Below are 23872 nucleotides of genomic sequence, written 5' to 3' on the forward strand. Positions count from 1 at the left end.
AGAGCTAAACAAAGAATTCACAGCTGAGGAATGCCGAATGGCTGAGAAACACCTAAAGAAATGTTCAACATCTTTAGTCATAAGGGAAATGCAAATCAAAACAACCCTGAGATTTCACCTCACACCAGTGAGAATGGCTAAGATCAAAAACTCAGGTGACAGCAGATGCTGGCCAGGATGTGGAGAAAGAGGAACACTCCTCCAGTGTTGGTGGGATTGCAGACTGGTAAAACCATTCTGGAAATCAGTCTGGAGGATCCTCAGAAAATTGGACATTGAACTGCCTGAGGATCCAGCTATACCTCTCTTGGGCATATACCCAAAAGAGGCCCCAACATATAAAAAAGACACGTGCTCCACTATGTTCATCGCAGCCTTATTTATAATAGCCAGAAGCTGGAAAGAACCCAGATGCCCTTCAACAGAGGAATGGATACAGAAAATGCGGTACATCTACACAATGGAATATTACTCAGCTATCAAAAACAACGAGTTTATGAAATTCGTAGGCAAATGGTTGGAACTGGAAAATATCATCCTGAGTGAGCTAACCCAATCACACAAAGACATACATGGTATGCACTCATTGATAAGTGGCTATTAGCCCAAATGCTTGAATTACCCTAGATCCCTAGAACAAAGGAAACTCAAGACGGATGACCAAAATGTGAATGCTTCACTCCTTCTTTAAATGAGGAAAAAGAATACCCTTGGCAGGGAAAAGAGAGGCAAAGATTAAAACAGAGACTGAAGGAACACCCATTCAGAGCCTGCCCCACATGTGGCCCATACATATACAGCCACCCAATTAGACAAGATGGATGAAGCAAAGAAGTGCAGACCGACAGGAGCCGGATGTAGATCGTTCCTGAGAGACACAGCCAGAATACAGCAAATACAGAGGCGAATGCCAGCAGCAAACCACTGAACTGAGAATAGGACCCCCGTTGAAGGAATCAGAGAAAGACCTGGAAGAGCTTGAAGGGGCTGGAGACCCCATATGTACAACAATGCCAAGCAACCAGAGCTTCCAGGGACTAAGCCACTACCTAAAGACTATACATGGACTGACCCTGGACTCTGACCTCATAGGTAGCAATGAATATCCTAGTAAGAGCACCAGTGGAAGGGGAAGCCCTGGGTCCTGCTAAGACTGAACCCCCAGTGAACTAGACTGGGGGGGAGGGCGGCAATGGGGGGAGGGTTGGGAGGGGAACACCCATAAGGAAGGGGAGGGGGGAGGGGGATGTTTGCCCGGATACCGGGAAAGGGAATAACACTCGAAATGTATATAAGAAATACTCAAGTTAATAAAAAAAATAATTTTGTTTCTTGCCTCTCTTGCTGAAAATGACAGACATGTTACAAATTCCAAGGCTCTGCACCTGTGCACATACTGTTCCCCTAGTCTCTGTATAGCAATGAGTTCATTAACAGATTATCCCTAGCACAAATTTCTGGTTTATTTTTCTATATGCCATGAAGACAGTACCAACAGGCAACACAATAGCAAAACTGTTCCTCTTAAGAGCTAGAGAAGCTATGGGCTGGTGTGCCAGCATGTTCACAAAAGCTAGAACCTACAGGGCTTCAATCTAATGTGGCTTTAAAACTGCCTATTACATGTCAAGTGAGTTATTTTAAAAGTAAACTATAAATCTACTGTGGCCACGAAGGTAGTATTTTAGCAGAAGTCCTCTGTGGATACCCGATCATGAAGCACAGTCAAGAAAGTCTGAAATACATATGGTCAGATCAGATGCTAACTTGTCCATAAAGATTGCAATGCCTTTCTAAAGCTTGAATGCTGGGAAAGCCCAGGGGTTAACAGAAATGAATGTGAAGGAACGATTGCGGAAAATAATTTTTATGAGCAAGAAAGACATTGAGTCACTCCTGGCAGATGGTGTGATAGATAGAATTGTTGCAAGATTCTCATAGCTAATCCTGGGATGAAGCCTCTATGAACTTCTTTGACTGTGGTCTGGGAGTGAACAATTTATTCTGCAGAATTACAACACACACACACACACACACACACACACACAAATGACTGAATCTTTCATACTAACATATAGTGCTGTATCTCCTATATAGAGATTTACTGCTCTAAAAATGAGCAATGGACAATGGAGTAGTTGTTTCATCAAATGGAGAACATGTGGCCCACTCCACCCCTCTATTCCCTAGCTCACCCTCTTTACCAGGAAAAACTCCTTCGAAAGGGCTCGTGTAAAATTTTCCATCTTCATATAGCATGATTCATATACTCATGTGCATTTTCTCATTCACATCAAGTGTGAATTTCTGTATTCAGACAAGATGAAAGAGAGAGAGAGAGCTGGAGAGGTGAGGAGAAAGGCGTGGGGGATGAAACTTTGTCCAATCACATATAACCAGGTAACTAGGAATTTCTGCTGGGTTCCTCCAGAGTCTAGAATCTTGGTGAATCTAGAATCTTGTTTTGTTTTATTGCATGATTGTGTACAGGTACACATACACCTGTGCATGTGCCTGTCGAGGCCAGCAGACCATCTTGGGGTGTAATGACACCTTATGTTCTGTCCACCTTCGTTTTTAGATGCATTTTCTTGTCCCGGATTTTACACCAGAAATTTTTACCAATATTTTTAAAAATTGGGAGCCAGTTGCATCCTGTGGCCCTCTCTGTCTCTAAGGTCCTGCTTCTGTTGAACCCAGTCTGTATCATCTTGATGCAGAGGGACAACTCAAGCCTTCCCTTGCCTCCAATAAAACTACAAGGGCACCAGAAACAGCTCTCTGGGGACTCAGGGATGTGCACAGGATGAAGGGCTGTCTTGTGTATTTGGAGGGGACTCTGAGAAAATGGAGGGTTAGTTGACCATCAATGAAAATACAAACCATCTTAAATTGTACATTACAACATTTTTTGTGTGTGACATGCCCTTTGGCCACTCCAGCTCTGTGGCATTTTCCCTGCTTTGCCTCACCCCCTGCTGAGATGCTAACAGACTTTTCTCTTTTGTTTTTTCCCTTTGGCTCCCTTCCCTCCCACACTCAGATTTTAAAATTCTTTCTCTCCAGAGCATGGTAATAATGCTTTCTCCATTCCCGACTTCCAAAAATCAACCCCAGGCAAATTTTACACGTTAAAAAAAAAAGAACATCATCTGAAACACAATTCTTGCTTTATTGAAGGGCAGATATTCCACAGAACATGTTCTTTACAGTTAAGCAAGAGGCCTGTCCTGGCTGGCTAGCATCCAGTCTCAACAAAGCAATGCTAGGTCAGCAACCCATAAAAGATCTCTCTAAAGAGAAAACACTCATAAGCAATGTTAATGGCACAAGGAAGTTTCTCACAAGTTGAGACAGGGTAGGGCAGGGAGATAGCTCAGTTCATAAAGTGCTTGTTGTGCAAATGTGCATACCTGAGTTCTAATCCCAGGACTGATGGGGGTAGGAAGAGGTGCATACCCTTAGAATCTCTACTGGGGAGACTGAGCCAGGTAGATCCTTGGAGCTTACTGGTGGCCAGCCTAGCCTAACCAGCAGGCTCCAGGCCAGTGAAAGTCCATTTCACAAAACAAGGTAAATAGCACTTAAAGTAGAATGATATCTGAGCTTGTCCTCTGGCCTCCACATGTATACACACACATATATGTGCACACACTCATGTACCTCTGCACACATGAACAGACACATAAAATAAGTAAATAAAAATAACATATAATAAGCAATCATGACCGTGTGCTAACTAAGGCCTGTCGGAATATCATCAGGCTTACTCAGCCTTGGCCATAATTCTCTTTGAAGGTGTGCTGACAGTGAATGGACTGATACAGAGAGAGCCATCTCTCTAAATGAACTGTTCTGTTTGTGTTCTTCACTCCAGCAAGCACCAAAGAGGGTTCAAAACTCAGCTTTTCTCCTTGGCCCTCCTGGACTGTATTGCACTGTGGGGGCCACTGAGGTGAGCTGGATCATTCCTTGAGTTTGACTCCCTGCAGCCCAGGCACCCTGGACTAATTGCAAAACCTCTATTGTCCCTTACAGATAAACCCAAGGAGAAAGCTAGACTCCAGCGTTCAGAAAAGTCTAGTGAAAAATACGAACCTCCTTTTAGAGTTGCTAATGTAGAAACACAGGGTGATTCCCTCAGCTGAGGAAGCAGGCCGAAGAAACCAGCTCTGTAAGGGGAGCTCACACGGAATTGAGCTGGATCTCATGTCTCTCAGCATCTCTCCACTCCCTGAAGGCTCTCGGAACCTTTTCACTAGCTGGTCTGTGTTTGATTAAAGGAAAGGCATGCACCTTCCTGTAGAGGGGCGGCTCCCACAGCAGAGTGCAGCTGGTGCTTTGACAGAGGCCCAGTGCCTAGTCTCCCCTTGGGGAGCTCTTTCATGGAGGGCAGAGGTGATGTGACAGCACAGGAATGTGACTGGTGCTCTTTGCTCCCTTTTTGCTAGCTTGCCTTGTCTTACCAGGGTGGAAAACATGGAAAATAACTGTAATGAATTAAACATATAAAGGAAAACATCACTGAAATAGCCTTTTCCTTTTTATTATTAGTGTGTGTGTGTGTGTGTGTGTGTGTGTGTGTGTGTGTGTGTGTGTGTTATAATGTGTATGTGAAGATTGGAGGACAACTTGCAGGAATTGGTCCCTTCTTCTACCATATGGATTCCAGAGATTGTGCTTGGACTGCCAGGTTTGTCAGGGAGCACACTTACCTGCTACCCGCTGTGAGCGATCTCACAGCCCCCTAGAATAGTTTAAATATAAATAACTGAAGATGGAAAGGCAGCAGAAATGTAAGTCACCATCATTTAAGAATGAAAGAGGGATGAGGTTGAACTCACATCATTGGCCATAAATCGTAATCACTCCAGCAAACATGCAGAAAAGCCAGGGTGGAATGACGGCCCCATCCATTTGGCACATTGCTTCCTGCCTGCCTCCTGTTTCCACCTCTCTTTGGAAGACCAGGTGGACACTGCTGAGTACTGGGGAAACCAGGATGCTTCTCCTTCTTGTAAGTCACTCTATCTTTGGGGAACAATTGCCCTCTCTGGGTTTTAACTTCTTTATCTGTGAACTTGAAAAGAAGATCAAGAGTAAGAGAAGACATAAACTCACATCTTATTGGTCCTGTTCTCAACACTAAACACAAGAGATAGATTGGGAGGAACGCCTCCTCTTCCCTCCTCCAACATTCAAGAGATGACTTCTACACAACTTCCTGGTCAGGATATCCAGGCTCCTGGGGGCCAGAGACAGGACACAGAGAGCCCTGATGTCCATGTGTGATGGGGCTGATGGGTAGTTGTAAGCTGCTCTTGGCCCACTCTACTTTCCTTCCTAGCCTGGATTTTACTCAAAGACCAACAGGAAATACTGGGCAGAAAACATCCCACTCAGCAGATATAGAGTATGAACCAAGCATGAATTTTAAAGTTTCTAGTGAACACTTGATAGAGTGTACTGGGATAGATAAAGCTAATTTTCATATGTATATTTAGTCCAAGGTTAATAGCTAAAATATTGCTTGAGTGTACAACTACTGAAAAAATCATTATTGGCATACTTTGTTTTTCTTCTGTGTCATCTTCAGAACATGGGCTATACTTCTCCATAGCTTCTCACAGCATAAATGAGACTGACCATAGGTGCTCACAGATTATCTAGCCTCCCTTCCCTTTATCTATAAGCCACATCTATAAGGGAAAGGGCAGAGAAGAACGGGAGAAAGTTAGACCATTCCTAGACAGCTAGATGCCTCAAACAGGTTGAATCCAGCCTACAGCCTGCGTGTTGCACATGAATTTGGCCAATGAAAGTCATGCATGCAGCCCAACTCCAAATTGTAACTTTATTTATAACTTTATATTTTTGTTTGCAATGTTTAACTCCCTTTATGGTGAACTTTGTATATGGCGATGCTATGCTACAAGGTCAAAAGTTTAGACAAATATCTACTTCCACAAGGAGAGAACAGTGTCCTAAGAGATTCACCAGGAGTGGAAGATCCATTGTCAGACATTACCTCCAGACAAGACCTTGGATTCAGCACTGTGAGTACAGGAGTCCAAAGCACAGCATTGATCTTCTTAGGAAGCTGTTGGGCTGTGGTCTGTCTCTAGGCCTGCTAGAGCAGCGATGCTGGGTGAAGGGTGACAGAGCAGCCTGTGACAAGCTTGATCCATGAGAATAGATGTGATGCAAGACTGACTGCTTATAGACTCCTCTCTTGTGTCACAGTGTATGAAGCCTGGAGGAGCCGCAGTACAGGCCCGTCCAAGCACAGTGAGTGGATTTCTTCCAAATGGCCGAGCAAGGACCTTGAACGAGATCTGGTTTTGCTTGGACAAATATCAAAGGGAAGTACTATCTACACTTGAATAGAGTGATTTTGTATCTGTTGTATCCATCCTTTGTCCCAGTTATCTTTGGAATCCAGAAAACAAGAGAAACAAGAGTTTTGGTGTTGAGAGAAATCCAGGAATCAGACAGAAAGTGGCTCACTCCCACCAAAGAACCAGTGCAAGGCGTGCACTGGCCTCCCTAAAGAAACTCTAGCCTCCCACTCACCCAGGAAACCATCAAAGACACCCAGCGCTGAGGTCTTTTCCTCAACAAACCTCAGTCTTTCTACCACCTCTGTGACATACAGGATGAGGACAGTTAGATGATTCAGGAGTGCATAATCATGAGAATGAGAAACCAACAGCCATAGCCTAAATTCCACATCTGCACAGAGAGGAAAATGCTGAGCAAAATCATTTAACTGTTTTAGATTTGATCTTAAGGCCCTGTAAGAAGTTCTCCAACTTCCCATAAGAGCTGATTCCAGTTAGTAGAATGTTTAGATTTGTGGATCAAAGCAATAGAAACAACCTGAAGCTCAGTCTGTGTTGTTCCTTGATGACTTTCCTGTTGAGAGTTCTTGTGAAAGACTTTCTTTTGTGGTACCTGGTAATAGAGGTAAAGATATAGACACATCATAAAGGGAACATGAAAACATCATGTTTATGACACCTTCTCAGAGTGCATGGGAAAAAGAGAAAATGATGTGCAAGAAACCTCGAGACAAATATGCTATGAGGAAGAAATAGGAGGTCAACTTCCAGAACTGTCATGTAGATGAGGCTGTTACTCAGGCTGGATACTTATAAAGAAATGGTCAGAAATAATGGGAACTTTTTGTAGAAAGATGCATTGTATTGTACACCCATATAGAACAGGACAGGTGACTTCTATGCATCTTCACATTTGAGGAGCCCTGCTCTAACTGAAAGGTCATTTGGTTATTGTCATAAATCACATATGGCTCCATGGATTGAGAGAGAACACTTCCGTAGTCTTCTTTAGCAGAGGGAACAGTACAGAAACAGGAACAAGAAACTCCCAGACTGAGGTCTGGGTCATTGGCTCTAAACCTTGGTTGATCATTAAAATACCCAACAGACAACACAAGTAGAAATTTGGAAGCAGTAGAAAAGACCACCTGATAAGAATATGCATCTGGAAGGGCCATTGGGAAAGTCCCAAGCTTCCCTTTGGTCTCCAGCCCCAATGCCCTGCAGGAACATTCTGAACCCAGTTTTTTAGATATTTCTGAAGGTGCTATTACACAGACACTATCAACTACATCATTGTCTACTGGTGAGAGACTCATCCTGTCCCTCTCTCATTCCTAGAGATTGGAAAGAAGGCAGGACTGAAAGTATGTACTCCTTACTTATGTATTTACTGAGTGAGAGCAGATCCCCTCCAGAAGCCAACCGGGAGGTCCCAAACACAACCCTCCCATTAATTGTAGAATATTCTTATCACTGTGAAGACAGATTTCAAGACCTGTCAGTTGGGAACCAGGGCCAGAGATCAAATATATATTTCTTATGGCATCACGGTGTCATAGTACAAAGCAGTTTTGCTCTTGTGGCCCTTGGAATGAACTAGAAGGCTAATCCCTGAGGATATATTCAATGGAAGAGGAACCTGGAACAGCACACAGTTCTGAGCAGAATAGTTAGGAAGCTGCATTCCAAGACCAATTTTTAGTTTTCACTTTGAGACTGGATATCTTTAAATTGCCCGGGTTTGATGTGAACACACTTTGTAGTCTAGGCAGGCCCTTGAACTTCCGATTCTCCTGTCTCAGTCTCCCAACTAGGATTATAGATCTCCATATCTGCTCAGTGTCCATTTTAATCACCAATGAGTTTGCCTTTAACAATAAAAGGAAAGCCAGGTCTGTGGTGCATGCCTGCAATTCCACAACTGGAAGGTCTGGCATGCAAATCCGCCTGTAGGCTACATAACGAGTTCAAAGCCAGTTTGTCTCAAAAATAAGTAAGTAAACAATATATAGGTAAAGTGGGTTTTAAAAGAATGAATTAACCCTGAATGTCCACTTTGTGTCATGCCCTCTCCTGCTTCAGCGACCCACATAAAACCTCCTTAGCCTTACCCTGAGCTAAACATATACACAAAAGATAACCTAATTGCCATTTTTAAAACTATTAGGGGGAAGATTATTTATCTATGCAGATTATCTTTCCACATATACTACAACAGATGAGGCAAATATAGAGACTTCATTTTTTCTGTTCTTTTTTTCCCCCTTTTTAAAATTTATCTCCATACAATCCATCCATTTTCTCCCAGATTCACTGCACTTCTATTTCCCTTAAGGAAAGAACAGGGCCCCCAGTGATGTCAACTGAAAACAGCATAACAAAATGCTATTAGACTAGGGACAAACCTTCATATCAAGGCTGGACAAACCAACCTGGTAGGAGGAAAGGGTCCCGAGAGCAGGCAAAAGAGTCGGAGAGAGCCCTGTTCGCACTGTTTGAAGTCCAGCAAACCAAAGCCCCACAACTATAACAGATTTGCAGAGGGAAAAGGGCAGTCCCATGCAGATTCTGTGGTTGCCACTTCAGTGTCTGCCCCTAGGAGCCTTCATTAGTTGATTCTGTAGATGATGTTCTCCTGGTATCCTTGACCCCTCTGGCTCCTACAATCTTCCCTTTCTTCTTCACTGGGTTTCCCAACATCCACTTAATGTTTGGGTGTGTGTCTCTGAATCTGCTCCATCAGCTGCCGGAGGAAGCTTCTCTAATGATGGCTGAGCAATGCACCGTTCTGTGAGTATAAGAGGATATCCTTAGGAATCATTTTATTAACTTTGTTTCTTTTTCATTTTTTCCCAGTTGTGTTTAGTCCTAGGCTGCTGAGCCATCCAGCTTTTGTTTCCTGGACCTGGCCATCCAGACAACTTAGACATGGTCTCCCTTTCATGGCTTAGGCCTCAAGTTAGATCAGTTTTGGGGCATTTTCTTTGACAGGCTCACATCTCAAAGTTTTTAGAACACCTGAAACTTGCAAGATGAGTGTAATTATCCCATTTTTACAAACTCTCATATGATTTCAGTAATTCATGTCAGTAAGTTTTGATTGAATTTACTGCTGATTAGAGTTGGTCATCCCCTTTGAACAACAAGAAATTATGTCTTATTCGGTTTGTGACTGTGACTAGTGTTTGGTTATAAACCACAGAACCAACAGTAATTATCAAGGATAATTGATTTATAAAGTGGACATATTAGTTACATATATACATGGAAAATAGCACAGTTTGCCTTTCCAATTATTATAGTGAAACATCGGCAAACTATAGACCATGGACAAGAAAGTCTAGTTACTCTGCCAACTTATCTTCCTCCCCCCCCCAAAAAAAGAATGCATAGACTGATGATGCAGTTATGGCTCAAACATGCCACTAAAACAGACTTTGAAAGGATAATCTGGAAGAACAAATCTCAAAGGACTCTCTAAAGGTGACTCTCAAGAGAGCAATAGAAAGGGGATTGTAGCTGGTTTTTGCTACTTTGTGGATTCTTCTTTTTCTCATCTTTTATCTCCCCTTCCCCCAGTTTCATCCATTATCACTAGGTAGAAGAGAAAGAAACATAGAAATAAACATAGGAGAGAGAGGGAGGGAGGGAGAGAGAGGAGAGGGGAGGAGAGAGAGGAGAGAGAGAGAGAGAGAGAGAGAGAGAGAGAGAGAGAGAGAGAGAGAGAGAGAGACCTGTATCTTATTTCTTCCTTCCTGTTTCATTTTTGAGCACAACTCCTAACAAACCACAACCAACCCCCCTGAACAACCAACAGTCACCTTGGAGGGGGGCGGAGTCCTAGCATTTATACACCCTCTGCAGAGTTTCCAGAATTCCGAATGCCACACAGTCACAGACACTATCTGCAGCTGGCAAAACTACGCCTCTTCTAGAGCATGAGGCAAATCATATTCAGCTGCTATGGACAATATGAAGCAGCACATATCCCTAAACCTAGGATTAAAACAAAAACACTTTCTTATAATGTTTTTATGGGATTTTTTTCTTTAAAGAAACCAGAATTTCAAAGTTGTCATTTCAGAGGACAATGGGGGATGGAATGAGAAAATCAGTCTTTGTCCCTTCTGTCTGAACACTTCAAAAATGTATCATTGGGAGGTATCACATAGAAGGACTTGTCCAATCAAACATTCATTTATTCAACAGCTATTGATGGAAAACCTCGGATATGTTGAACATTGGGGTTATTTAAAGTCTGACTGCATTTGTGAGCTTACCACTTAGAGTCAAGGGTCATGGCTGTATCCATGAAAATCCTTAAATGAGAAAATAGATGAGTCTGATAGAAGAGGAACTAGTTGAGACAAAGAATTTTGATTGGAGGTAATGATCAGAGAAAGTAGCTTAACCTGCAACGTAAGGACTTGGAGAGGCAAAGAGGGAAATGTGAATGACGGTGAGAAAGAGCTATGCACTGGGGAAAATGGGAAAGATGATCCCAGAGGCAGTGTCTGTACTCTGATAAACACATGAGCAGGCAGGGTTGGACTAACCAATTGGCCTATGACAATGATGTGTTCTCCATGCTCCCAGAAGCAATGAGGTTATTTCATAGCTAGAACTGAGGTCAGTGCACTTGAGAAACTCAACTTTCCAATTTAGTTAAACTTTAAATTTCAGTTAATTTAGATAGTACTGTGTAGTGAGGCACCATAATACAAAAAAGAATTCTTACAGGTCCTCAAAAGGGACTTCAAATTGTATCCTGACAGCAACAGGGACCACGAAAGATTTTATAAGCCAAGGTGTCACTGTTGCATGTATTTTTCAAGAGACCTAGGGACTCACTCACAAGACCTCTCATTCTTTGGGACAATAGAACTGGAGTCCACTAGATGTCCCTATCAATCAGAGTATCACACTGTGTGCATATTGATTAACCTTGTCAGTGTTGCTGACAAGGACTAAAACTGCCTTGAGTCTACAGTTGGATTATGGGTAATCCTAAATTCAGTTTCTAATCAAGCACAAGTAAGGAAATCAGGCTGTTTGCTTATGGTGTGGTTAATCTTTATCTTTCATCCAGGGACAAGAAGAAAGAGAGCTTTGACACTGTTTCAATTTGTCATCCTGAAGAACTGCACACTGTGTGTAGCCTGGGTTGCATTCCTGAGTCCAAAGTTACATTGACATGAAAGATGAAAAAGTTACTTGGTTTCCTACACAAGTTCACCCCTAACATACCAAGCCTGGCTTTGGCCAGAAAGATTGGCAATGCCCTAGATCCATGGCTCAGATGCCTATTGGATCCTTCTGAATTCAAATATGAGCAGTGTCAGTAGGTTCCATTAGCAGGGAGCTGAGCTAAAAGACAAAGACATTTGGCCACACCACAAATCTTGCAATGAAATGACATAGACAGTTGAGGTGACAACCCAAGCTCCTTCCCTTGGGAAACCACTCCTCCCAGTTTGGCTCTACTAATAACTAGTGAGCTAGCAGGCTTGCCTAACACTTGCTATGTATCAGGCACTGTCCTAGCAACAGGAGCAGTAACATTGTGGACATTGTGAATCTGAGGTAACTAATAAACACATATATTATATGTATGTTTATAGATCATATGCATGTATATATGATTATATGTACAAATATTCACACTGTCTAATGTCTATGTAGTACTTTCTATGTCTAATGTCTATGTTGGCTTTCTGTTGCTATGATAAAAAAAACTCTGGCCAAAACAGCTTAGGGGAAGAAAGGCCTTATTTCAGCTTACAGATTACAGTCCATCATTGAGTGAAGTCAGGGCAGTAACTTGATGTAGAAACCGTGAAGGAATGCTGATAACAAGGCTCATACTTAGCTAAATCTCTTATGCAGGCCAAGATTATTTCCTTGAGGAATGATGCCATACATCATCCTTAGGAGGAAGAAGAGTCTGGGCTCTCCTACTTTAATTAACAACCCAGGAAGTCCTCTTTAGACTTGTCCACAGACTAATCTGATCTAGTTGGTGGACTCAGATGACTCAAGGCTGTGTCCAGTTGTCATGCAAAGATAACTAGGACAGTGATCTTGAGTATGAAAAATGAAATGACTTGTCAAGGTCATGCAGCTCGTCAGTGACCATAGGTCCTGTGTGCCTGTACCATACATTCTCTCCAGCAGATGCTGTAAAATGAGAAGTACATGTACTTCATACACTGGACCCAATAATAGATCTAAGGAAAGATCTCCAACCCATTATGAGTCAAAATAATTACACCTATACCCATTGCCTTTAATCAGCCCAGATTGCACAAATAGCACTGAAGTTTTTGCCTATCATAATATTCCCTGAAGGGTTTTTCTCTGGACACTAAGTTTGGAAAAGAAAAAGCAGAGTTATGATGATATGATATCAACTTTGTGCGAGAGAATGATGTCACACAACAGAAGTTCTTTGGCTAACTAAGCCTAGTTGGATCCATGTGTATCACAACCAATGATGTACTTCTCCATTAAGGAAGAGGACTGACTTCTTTTTTTTTTTTTTTTTTGGATTTTTTTTTATTTACATTTCAGATGCCATTCCCTTTCCCGGTTTCCTGGACATAAGCTCCCTATCCCATCCTCCTCCACTTCTTCTATAAGGGTGTTCTCCTCCCCAACCACCTGCCTTCTCCGCCCCCCCACATTCCCCTACACTGGGCAGGACCAAAGGCTTATCCTTCCACCAGTGCCCAACAAGGCCATCCTCTGCTACATATGCTGTTGGTGCCATGGATCAGTCCATGTATAGTCTTTGGCAGTGGTTTAGTTCCTGCAAGCTCTGGTTGGTTAGCACTGTTGTTCTTATGGGGTTGCAAGCCCCTTCAGCTCTTTTAATCCTTTCTCTAATTCCTCCAATGGGGGACCCGTTCTCAGTTCAATGGTTTGCTGCTAGCATTCACCTCTGTATGTTGAAGCATCTTTTGGGTATATGCCCAAGAGAGGTATAACTGGGTCCTCAGGTAGTGCAATGTCCAATTTTCTGAGGAACCTCCAGACTGATTTCCAGAGTGGTTTTACCAGTTTGCAAACCCACCAACAATGGAGGAGTGCTTTTCTTTCTCCACATCGAAGAGGACTGACTTGAAGAGATCAGTGTAGGTTTCTAGCATGACCCCACATGCCCGCAGAGTGAGGCAGAGTTCTGGAAGCCAGTAATATGTCAAAAACATTTTCATTACTGAGAGACAATATACAGTAAGTTTCTAGAACCATTTACTCGGCATTTTCAGAACCCTTGGATGTTACCTGAATTGGTGAATCTCTGTCCCAGAACTTAAGTTCATCCAGTGACATCTAAAGCACCCAGTAGAAAGTGAAGGTAATTGCCACATCTGCTTCTTACTAGCTGTCTATCAAAACACATTTCCCCATGCACTCATTGTCCTTTGAACATTTCTCCAATAACCACTTACTTTTAATTTTCTGGTAATGGCATTTGTATAGTTTAGAAGATATAAATCATCCGGAATGGCAAAGTGGAAAGTTGACTATGTAGACAGTGAATTAAGTGGGATGAACCATGTATGGGTTTTCTGCATTTGAGGTCATTGTCTAACTAAATTATATTGTAATGTCATTATAATTTGCTCATTCCACCAGTTCTCCCTGATTACCTCTTATATGCTAGAACACACTCAGCATTGAGGATATAGTGTAAGAGAGAGGCAATGTGCTGAGCATGTTGGCACATGCTCTTAATCTCAGTACTCGGGGAAGGAAAGGCAAGTGGACCTCTATGAGTTCAAGGCCAATCTGGTTTACATAGAGAGTTTCGGGCAAAACAGGACTACATAATGACCATGTCTCTAAAGAGACTAATTTGATGATGAATTCAAGCATAATAAAAGATAAAGTGTTCATAGCATTTATATAACTTCCATTATTATGACCCCAACTGAACATCCAGGTATCTTGTCCTGTGTTGCTAATAATCCCAAGATAAGCTAATCCCCAGCCTGAGTGCTAGCTATGATAGTTATAACCATCCTAGCCTCACCCATGAATGACCAGTACAAAAGCCCAGGCTAAGCAAGTACAGATACATGATTTTTTTCTTTGACTCTCAAAATGAGGCAGTAGTGTCATTAGAAAATTTAAGAGTTATCACATGTTCACCTCTCTGACAACAGTAGGATCAGGCTTGAACTCTGGTGATTCCACCCTAAAGATGCAATCACTTTGGTGAATGACCAGTGCAATCTTACCACTGCCCAGGGAGGTGGGCTTGTGATGATACTCAAATCTTTTAAAACTCAGTTTCTTTACATTCTAATGTCAATAAGAGCACCCACCTCAAAATGTAATGTATCCAACCTTGTTTACCCAATAACTCACATACCGAATAAACATTTCATAAATGACAGCAATTAGTGTACATCAACCAGGAAAGAAAAAAATCCCTAAATACAACACCTAGAAAGATCATAGAGGTTTGTAAAGGAAGAATTCAGGTACAGGGAATAAATAGATGGGTAAATCTCACTCTCCCAAATAACCAAAAGCAGAGACTCCATGGGAAGCAGAAACTGTACATAAACAGCTAGCTTTGTGATCATAAACAAATGAATCAGGGGAAATACTCTTCCTTTCAGACTGTAGACTAAAGAGAAATGGTCTGAAACTACAGAAGGGAAAATTTGGGTTAGATACAGATAACTAGAATGTTCTTAACGGGGAAAGTAATTGGGAAATTAAACGGGCTCCCTAAGGTTTACAATGAATGAAACTTGCCTGGAAGTTGTCAGGAAGAAATGAGGTGAAGAAGCTAGGCATCAAGGGTTGCAAAAACACTCATCAATTAGAAAGGACAGCAAAATGGTTAGTATTATCCTTCTAGAGCATTCCCCAGGCAAGCAATTAGCAGAATTTATAACCAGAAAGCAACACTATTTAGTCAGTGAGGTCTTAGGATGGGTGCACATCCCATCCTAAGACAGATGCTGACCCCAGGACTTTGTAATGACCATTGGTGGTGTAGTAAGATGTTATTTTGGAGAAATCAGATAGCAAAATAACAATAGGAATCCTTTTTATAAAAGAGAAAAATGAGGACAATGCAAGATACAAATTAAGACTGGTATCTAATAAAAATTACCGAAAGCAGAATTGAGTGGGTTTGAAGAATCAAAGATTTCCATTTAGATGAGATGAGATTGAAGTTAGACCTTGCCCTAAGTTGTGATAGCTTTAAAATAGTCGGGATTGGAAGCTAAAGAGCTCAGTACATAAATGGTTATCTTCCATTCATGAAAACCAAAATTTGATCTCTAGCACCAGCCTAAAAAGTCAGGAGTGGTGGCATGCAGTCCCCAGTAGTGAGAAGACTCTGTCTCATGGAAAGATTCTGTCTCAAAAAAGAAGGCAATGTTCAAGGTTGACCTCCTCTCTCCATGTACATGTACATACGTCCTCACACACTAGAACACGAACACAAAAAGATGGTGAAGCACTGTCCTTGGTTACCTTTCCCACCTCAGTGCCAACCAAGTAGCTTGGTTCTGCAGGATAGCTGGAAGGTTCTGCTGGAGCAGATTGGCCTAACTTCTGCCTAGTAAAGAACAGTCTCAGTGGTGATGAATTTTCTCTGATCTATAGCTTCTCATCCTTCTACAAGCTTATCCTTATAGTCAAGGCAGAATTCTCAGAGGACCTGTGAGCACATGAAGTTCAGAACTCGGAACCCTTTCTGATCATCCCCATGGCCTCCCATTGAAGGAGAAAGAATTACAATTAAATTCAATCATAGCTTGTCTTTGTCTAGTTCAGTTCAGATAAGAGGAGGAAGATGATTTTGATCAGCACGATAAGGAGCTAAGTATAAAGCCAAGTATGAAAGCACATATTGGGTCCCAGTGCTAGACTGGTGAAGACGAGTACTGAAGCTCATTGGCTAGGAAGCTGTGGTGGTTTGACATGTATGACCCCATGAACTCATGAGTTTGAATGCTTGGCCCATAGGCACTTGCACTATTAGGAGTGGCCTTGTTGAAGTATGTAAGGCTTTGCTGGAGAATGTGTGTCACTGTGAGGGCCCCAATGCTCCAGCTATACTCAATATGGCTCACAGTCTCTCCTTTCAGATCAAGATGTAAAATTCTCAGCTACTTCTCTAGCACCATGTCTGCCTGGATATTGCCATTTTTTCCCGCCATAACAGTAATGACTAAATCTCTAAAATATAAGCCATCCCCAATAAAATGTCATGCTTTATAAAAAGCTGCCATGGTCATGGTGTCTCTTCTGAGCAATAAATCCCAACTGAGATAGAAATCTGATGTAATGAGTGACTTTCAGGCCAGTGAGAGATCCTGTTTCAAAGAAAAAAGTAGTTGGTACCTGAACAGGATCTGAGGATGACCTCTAACACACACACACACACACACACACACACACACACACACACACACTGAGCTAAACTAAAAATAAGTGGGAAAAAAAGGCAAAGAAAATCTGTTGTGGCTCCAGTTAGAAAAAGTTCTAGGGAGAGTTTAGAGGGACATGATTGTGTGGGAATGAGATGAGGATGCAAACTTTAAGTCTTTCTGTATCACTGAATTCCTGTTTTGTGTTCTCAAAGATATTCTAGATGGGCTTGGCTTGGCTTTGGACAGGTACTGCTTCTGGTACAGCCAGTTGGAAGACTGAACAGGACACTCGGAGCCCACGCTTTCTCAGATACTATCAGTCTTGAGCTTGGCCTAATAAACACTACACACACACACACACACACACACACACACACACACACACACACACCTTTGCTCTCCCCTGTCTGTGTGGCACTGAACTATGGGGATAAATCAATCCCAACTCTAAATGTCAACTCTAAATGAAATGGTCTCCAGAAGAGAGGGCCAGTGCGAATGACTGCTCATAAATTTTGCCTTCATTTGAAATTGGAAGATATCTTGCAGTTCTTTCTACCTGATTAAGAATGTAATAAATCCCAGGAATCAAAGAAATAAACGAACTTTCTCAGGTTTCTGAAGTCTATTGCATCCCAGAGCAGAGGCTAGCTCACTCATAGACATCACAGAGCAGGGGATAACCCACTCACAGACATCACCTACCATTTTGTTTTGTAATCTGAGAAACATAGCACAAGAAATCACAATTTTCTAACACATATGCATTTTAAAACTGTCTCTGAAACCTCCTCCTTTCTTGGAGATTCTATTTTTTTAATGTTCATTCCACACAGGTATTTATAGAGCATTGAAGCACTATTAATTTATTTTATAACTTTGAAAAGAAAATTACTCAGAAATGCTTGGTAACAAAAGATTTTACTCCAGACCTTCATGATAAATGTAGTAACAACCACAGAGAGAGTCTGCAGTGCATGAAAGAAAAAGGAAGCTTGCTCTGAATACATTGAGAGCGTGAAACTATAATACCAAGGAATAGAAGGTACATCAGTGGATAAAAAATAACTAAGGAATATCAATGGAGGAGCCTGGGCAATCCCACCTAACCGGATGCTTAGTCAAGACAGGTCTGAGTGACCAGACATCCCCTGGGGAAGAGGAGGGCGAGGTCTTGATTGAGCACAAGTGAAAGTTCTTATTAGATAGGCTTAGCAGGATTCTTTGCCAAAGCTAGAATTTACAAAGAGTATATAGACTGCCTAGAAGTTTCGGGATAGCTACTCGCTAAAGTGTGGTCAAGTGAGGAATCTTTGGCACCAATCACAAAACCAATATCCTACCCCAAAAATCTGTTACTCATAGAAGCACCTGAAGGACAAATTAATGATATTAGCACCAGCACCTTGAGGATTTCTAAGCACCATAGAAAATGAACAGGGAGAGAACACCTGCTCTCCCACAGAAATGCCCTTGTCTTTCTGCAAGCTGTCAAGGACACAGCCTACTGTATGGGGTTACAGTCAGATTTGAAAGCTCCACCCATCTTTCAAATATTTAAAATCTGAATGCCAGGCCCCATGACATCAAATCTCTGTTCAAACTCCTCCAATACTTCCCATGCCCTCAGAGGCCAAGACGTCCATCCAGACTCAGTCCTCACCAATCTCTTCCATGAAGTGACCCAACCCAGAACCTGAGTCACATGGGAGTCCTAGAACTGTCAGTGAGAACCACCGAATCAAATTGTCCCAGAAGCAGCTTGTAATCCTATGAAGGTTCCCAACTTCCCAACTTATCCTATTTGAGATTTCCTTTATTTTTTTTTCTTTTTGCTATCACTTGGACCATGTTCTCTGTGACAGGTTATGCTGAGGGACAGCCTCGGTTCTCAGAAGCAGTCACCTCTGAAGTCTTCTGTGACAACCCCAGAAAACTATCTCATCACCCAACCCCCATCTATATCTCAAGAGCCTGTGTGTTCTTTGTCCACAGAACTTACCTGATATCCTCATAACTGTGCTTTTCAATCTGCTAAATGGGAAGGATTTTCCCAGAAATCTACTAAGGAGCACTGATATATATTATCAGCCTAGTACAAACTGGTTATAAAGTGTTTATGTCAGCTACATCTGCTCGACAACTCAACTCAGTGCCAAGTACACATCAATTGACCCGGTTTCTGCTACCAGAAACCTGGAAAGGACAATTCATTCACTCTGTCAGTCATGCATTCATTCACATTGCATTCATTCATGTCTATACAGCTGTGTGTGCTCCCTGTCTGTTGTCAGTTTCTGTTACTTATCACTCTAGATCTGACCACTTAAAAATATACACAATGACTTCTTGGTCACTTTTCTGCAATCATGGTAAGTACTAGAAAGGACAACTAGGTTTATTCTGTGTGGCACTAGCTACGGTAGCCCAGTGGAACCTGTGGGATAACAGATCATTCCATATCCATAGTTGTCCAGTAATCACAAAACCCCCATGTATAACAGAGCCTCTCTTCCCTCGTCTGCTCTGATTCTCAATGCTCTCCACATGGTCTCCCCACCAGCATAGCCTGAGGATTCCACCAGGGCAAAGATAAAAACCTTCTAAGACTCAAACACTCAAAGTACACAGTCTTCCTTCCATTACGTTCTACTAGTGAAAATAAAAGTCAGAATCCAGCCCATAGTCAAAAAGAAAGCGTGGGACATTCTCTAGATCAGGGGGAGAGGGGTAGATTAAGAGTCATCAAATTAGGGCTGAAGGCCTCAAGCAGTGCTTTGGGGACTGAAAAAGCATTGGAATTATTGGTCTTGTTAGTGAATAGAACCAAGTTCCTAATTTGTAAGAATCTCAAGTTGGGGAGACAGACGGTGGATTGGTAGATAATAACTATGATGGTTTGGATGAGATGTCAGCCATTTCTCTGGCATTTAAATACTTGGTCTCTAATTAGTGATCCTTCTTGGAAAGCTTAGGTGATGTGGTTTGGGAGGAGGAAGTACGTCACTGAGGTCCAGTTTTGAAAGTTTAAAGACTTGGCACCATTTTCGGTCTTCCTGTTTGAGTTTGAGATGTGAACACCCAGATGCAGCTCCGGACACCATGCCTGTCTTCTGCCACATTACCTCACCATGACAGTGCTGAACTCTTAGCCCTCCATACCCACAGACCGATGTAACCTTTGATACATTACTTTGGATCCTGGTGCTTTATCACAGCTATAGAAACCCTAACTGTCACACTATTTTGATGTTACCTAGCTTCTATGGGCATATGCTACCTAGGCAGCTTTTCTAGCCTTGACTCAAACTGTTAGAAAGCATACCATTTATGAATAAGCTCTATGATCCTCTCTGCTAATGAAGGGGTGAGGTGAGGGGAAAATGCCTTGCTTTGCCTTCTCTGGATTATTACACATTCACTGAGTAGCACCTTTAAGGCATTTCCCTTCGGATTTCTCAAAAGGTTGTTTGTTCTCGCTTCTTGCTTCCCAAAGGATCTGCATTCCTCTTACTCCTCATGGGCACCAAGTAAAACCACCACAGAACAATCATTGCTGTTTCTTGTGTCCCTTGAAATGGCATTCGGCAGCCTTTAGTCCCCTAGGATTTCCTACTCTCCTTTGCCCATCCCACCACTACCATCCATTATTATACTTTAAATTTTATCACAAAAGCCTTCATAACAGGTTTTTCTAAGAAAAAGCTTTAAACTTTTGAATTCTTTATTTAGAAAAAGACATACAACATACACTTAGGTTTTTCTTAACTCATATGACCACAGAATCACTATATAGATTTGTTTGCTTGTTTCTGACTCTCCATGGTTTTGTACAATGCCTGACATGTAATTCAATCGAAGAATGAGGGAATGAGTCAGGGAATGAATGAATTGGCAAATTCATTAATACATAAAGACAAATTGGCTTTTTTTTTCTGCCTGGAGCAGAATGAGAGACCGGAAACTGTTTCATCTCAATGGTTAATGAAGAAAGAGAAGAAAAAGATTCCAGAAGTATTCAGTCAAATCCTCCCTGCTTTCCCTGAGAACTGTGGAGCCGGAGCATTTAGAAAAGGCTTTCTCCTAATAGTAACTCACCAAGCCTTGGCTCAGATGGGATCAACACCTAAGCCTGTGTCAAGGATCAGAGCTTATCTGCTGGCCACGTGACCGCACCTCCAGACAGGGGTTCTCCTCTGGGTTTGTGTGGGCGGAGGCATAATGGCTCCCAGAAGAAAGAGGAAACTGTCAGTTTTTCTTGATGCAGGGGGGGAGGAAGGAGAGGCTCTGAGCCAACTCAAAAATATGTGAACAGATATCTCACAGGCAACAGACTGGATTCCAGAATGTGACTAGCCTGATCCATTAACTTATCATTGTGTTTTGTCTCCTCCGTCCCCCATTTCTCTCTTGCTTCAGGAAAAGAGAAGGTTTTGTAGATTCATTTCAATAGTTACCTGGAATATTAGGCTGAAACTTAGGCCAAGAACCTGCAAACCCTTGTGTTTTGGGATCCTGTCCAGGGAACCAAATCATCCCCCATATATACAAAGCTCCACTCAGACAGCTACCAGACTGCAGAGGGTACTGCCTAGAGTCCCTGGACAAAGGTGGCACACTTATGAGCATCTGGTGAAGGGAGCCTTCATTCACTCATGTTCTACACTTACCCTGAACCTGAGGTTCTCCTAATAGCACATAGTCTAGTAAGAGTCTCTATCTTATCAATATTTAGTAAAAACTTAAAACCTGCATTCACTTTTTATCTGGTTAAAGCCTGTGGAAATAATCTATAATCTATATGTTATATACAATATAACCTATAATATGCTATAATAATAAGCCATATCTGGTAAAAGTCAATGTGTTATATATAGTGAATCTGGTATTTAATGACACTTTAAAACTATTGGCTCTTAGCCATCTTTTACAGTCAGATTAATGGCTTTATTCTACAGTTATAAAAAGGTATGGGAGCCACCACTGCCAAGGTCAAGGAGAAGCTGAAAATAGGAGACTTGGACGACCCTGCTAAGGCCATTTCAGATTTTGATATCTATGCACAACTTCATTTGAACAATGGGCTTGTGTTAGTCAAGGTTGAGAACAGAAACCAAGATGGATGGATGGATGGATGGATGGATGGATGGATGGATGGATGGATCCAGACAGACAAAAAAATATATCGAGGATTAGCTTATCAATTGGAGGCTGGTTTGTCTAAAATCTGTCTTCAAGCTGAAGAGGAGGAAGAGGAAGAGGAAAAGGAGGAAGAACATAGAACATAGTAACTACCCAATCCAAGAGGCAGACCAATAATATAGCTCCAGTCTGAGACTTAAGACCTAAAACTTCCCTAGAATGGCAGACTCCATGTTGAAAATGTCATGACTAGCCAGACTGTCTCACCACTGGGGTACCTGGAGCGCCTCCAATGCTGTTGCACTCTGGGGAGGCAAAATGAAGTTCATAATAGGGGTTCACAGTCGGTGTTTGTCCGGAATGTGGTAGATTACTTCTGTAGTTCCCAGTCTCTTGTGTACCCAGGCGCTGCTGGCTGTCCACGATACCCCTCAGGGTGTCCATGCACCAGGCAGTAAAGAAAAGGCAGAGCTCCAGACAGGACAGGAACTGGGGTTGGTTCTGAGTGGATGCCAAGAGTACTGAGGGGCTGGAAGAGAAAAAGCCTTCTCTAAGAGATTTAGACAAAGACCATTTATGATGAAGGCCTCCCTCACCTCCTGCTCCCCCCTCTTGCTTTCTGCTCCCCAAATCCTTAATGAAGAAATGGTCCTTATTCAAACTGCCTTATTTGATGGTGGATGTGAATGTATATACCTTACTCAGGGTCAACCAGGAATTAAATAGTTTTTGCAGAAAGGAATGCTTAGGAAGAGAAGCTGATTGGCTGAACCTTTTGGTCCTATCTAGGTACCTCATTATCATGGAGAGGTCTAAGATTTTATATGACTATCATGGTCTTCTCAGTGGGATGTCTCAGATAGGTGTTCCAGAGCATGTAGAAGTAGGCAGGGAATGGCTCCACTCCTACCATTCTATATTCTGAGATTCTCAGTGTTTGAGCTCACTCAACTTTTTCAGTTTTTCTGTCTGGTAGCACGATCCACTTGTCCTACAGAGTTTGATATCTACAGTTGAGCAAGGAACCACCAATGGGCACACTTGCATGAAATATGGGGTTTATGCAAGCTAGAAGATTTCTTCTCCCACCTCTTGGTCCACCTAGGCTGCCAGCTTGTGCTGTTGGTTTCTGTCCACCCAAAGATCATTTCTGGAAATGCTCTCATGGATACACCCAGAAGCATCCTTTATTAGTCTCCCAAATACCTCTCAATACAGCCAAGATTAACACAGCTAGCTAGGTGTTGCTGATCTCAACTGCTTGAAGAATACTAAATATAACCAGGATCTAGAAACCCTTTAAATCACAACACTGCTGAGAAGGAAAACTGCCAGTGACTCCTCATTCAGCCAGTGACCAGCAGGAAGGTGGTTGGAGTATCTCTTGCTAAGATCACTATTGCCTAGTCAAGAAGTATAATACCCTTGGTCCAATGGACATCCTTCATAAAGTATCTTTTTACCCTTCAAAGGCAATCTCACAGGATAAGTGAAAAGGGGAAATTTAATGTCTCACATTCCACATTTTACTAAAGAGAGATAATACCTCCAGAATAAATGTCCATATGAAACGAAAGGGCCTGGCGTGCTACACCACATGCAAGAGACTCGCCGCTTTTAGCTTTCTGTTACAGAGGTGAAACTCATTTGGCTCCATCTTCAGTTTCTTTGATTTCACATTGAGCCAGGCTCTCTGTGCACTCCTGTTTCTAGACGAGCTGAATACTCGAGAAGCTTATGTGTAAGTGAGATGAACACCGTGCACTTTTGGAAAGTTTTGCCTATGATTTAATGGTACAATGTCAATAATCACAATGAAGAGTGTGCAAAATGTCACCAGAATGACAGAAGGTAACAATTAACTAAAATAAATTATCACGGAAGCATGTTGAAGATTCTAAAGCTGTAGGCAAAGGGACCATTTGTGTTACTGAGATCTTCATTTTTACTGGTAAAATTATGACAATCAAATGCCATCCGTTC

General features: G+C 42.1%; 1 protein-coding gene across 11 annotated transcripts in view; it reads right to left on the reverse strand.

The window, feature by feature from the left end:
• The window catches only part of Rac1l (Rac family small GTPase 1 like), a 102303-nt gene that overhangs the window by 39200 nt on the left and 39231 nt on the right, over positions 1-23872 (reverse strand). For 2 of the 11 annotated variants that reach the window (XM_039092779.2, XM_039092781.2), the window contains exons 2-3: positions 8777-9132; positions 4845-5080 (exon numbers count right to left, since the gene is read on the reverse strand). The exons of 5 other annotated variants lie outside the window; for them this stretch is intronic. In XM_039092779.2, the coding sequence (XP_038948707.1) occupies positions 4845-5080; positions 8777-8905 (365 nt within the window). In that variant the 5' untranslated portion in view covers positions 8906-9132. Of the gene's footprint in view, positions 1-4844; positions 5081-8776; positions 9133-10165; positions 22419-23872 lie in introns of all 11 variants that reach the window. 4 more of the 11 variants (XR_005493293.2, XR_010057536.1, XR_010057538.1 and 1 more) reach the window with 3 other exon arrangements.

Source organism: Rattus norvegicus, chromosome 14, assembly GCF_036323735.1.
Source record: "Rattus norvegicus strain BN/NHsdMcwi chromosome 14, GRCr8, whole genome shotgun sequence".
Taxonomy (NCBI): domain Eukaryota; kingdom Metazoa; phylum Chordata; class Mammalia; order Rodentia; family Muridae; genus Rattus; species Rattus norvegicus.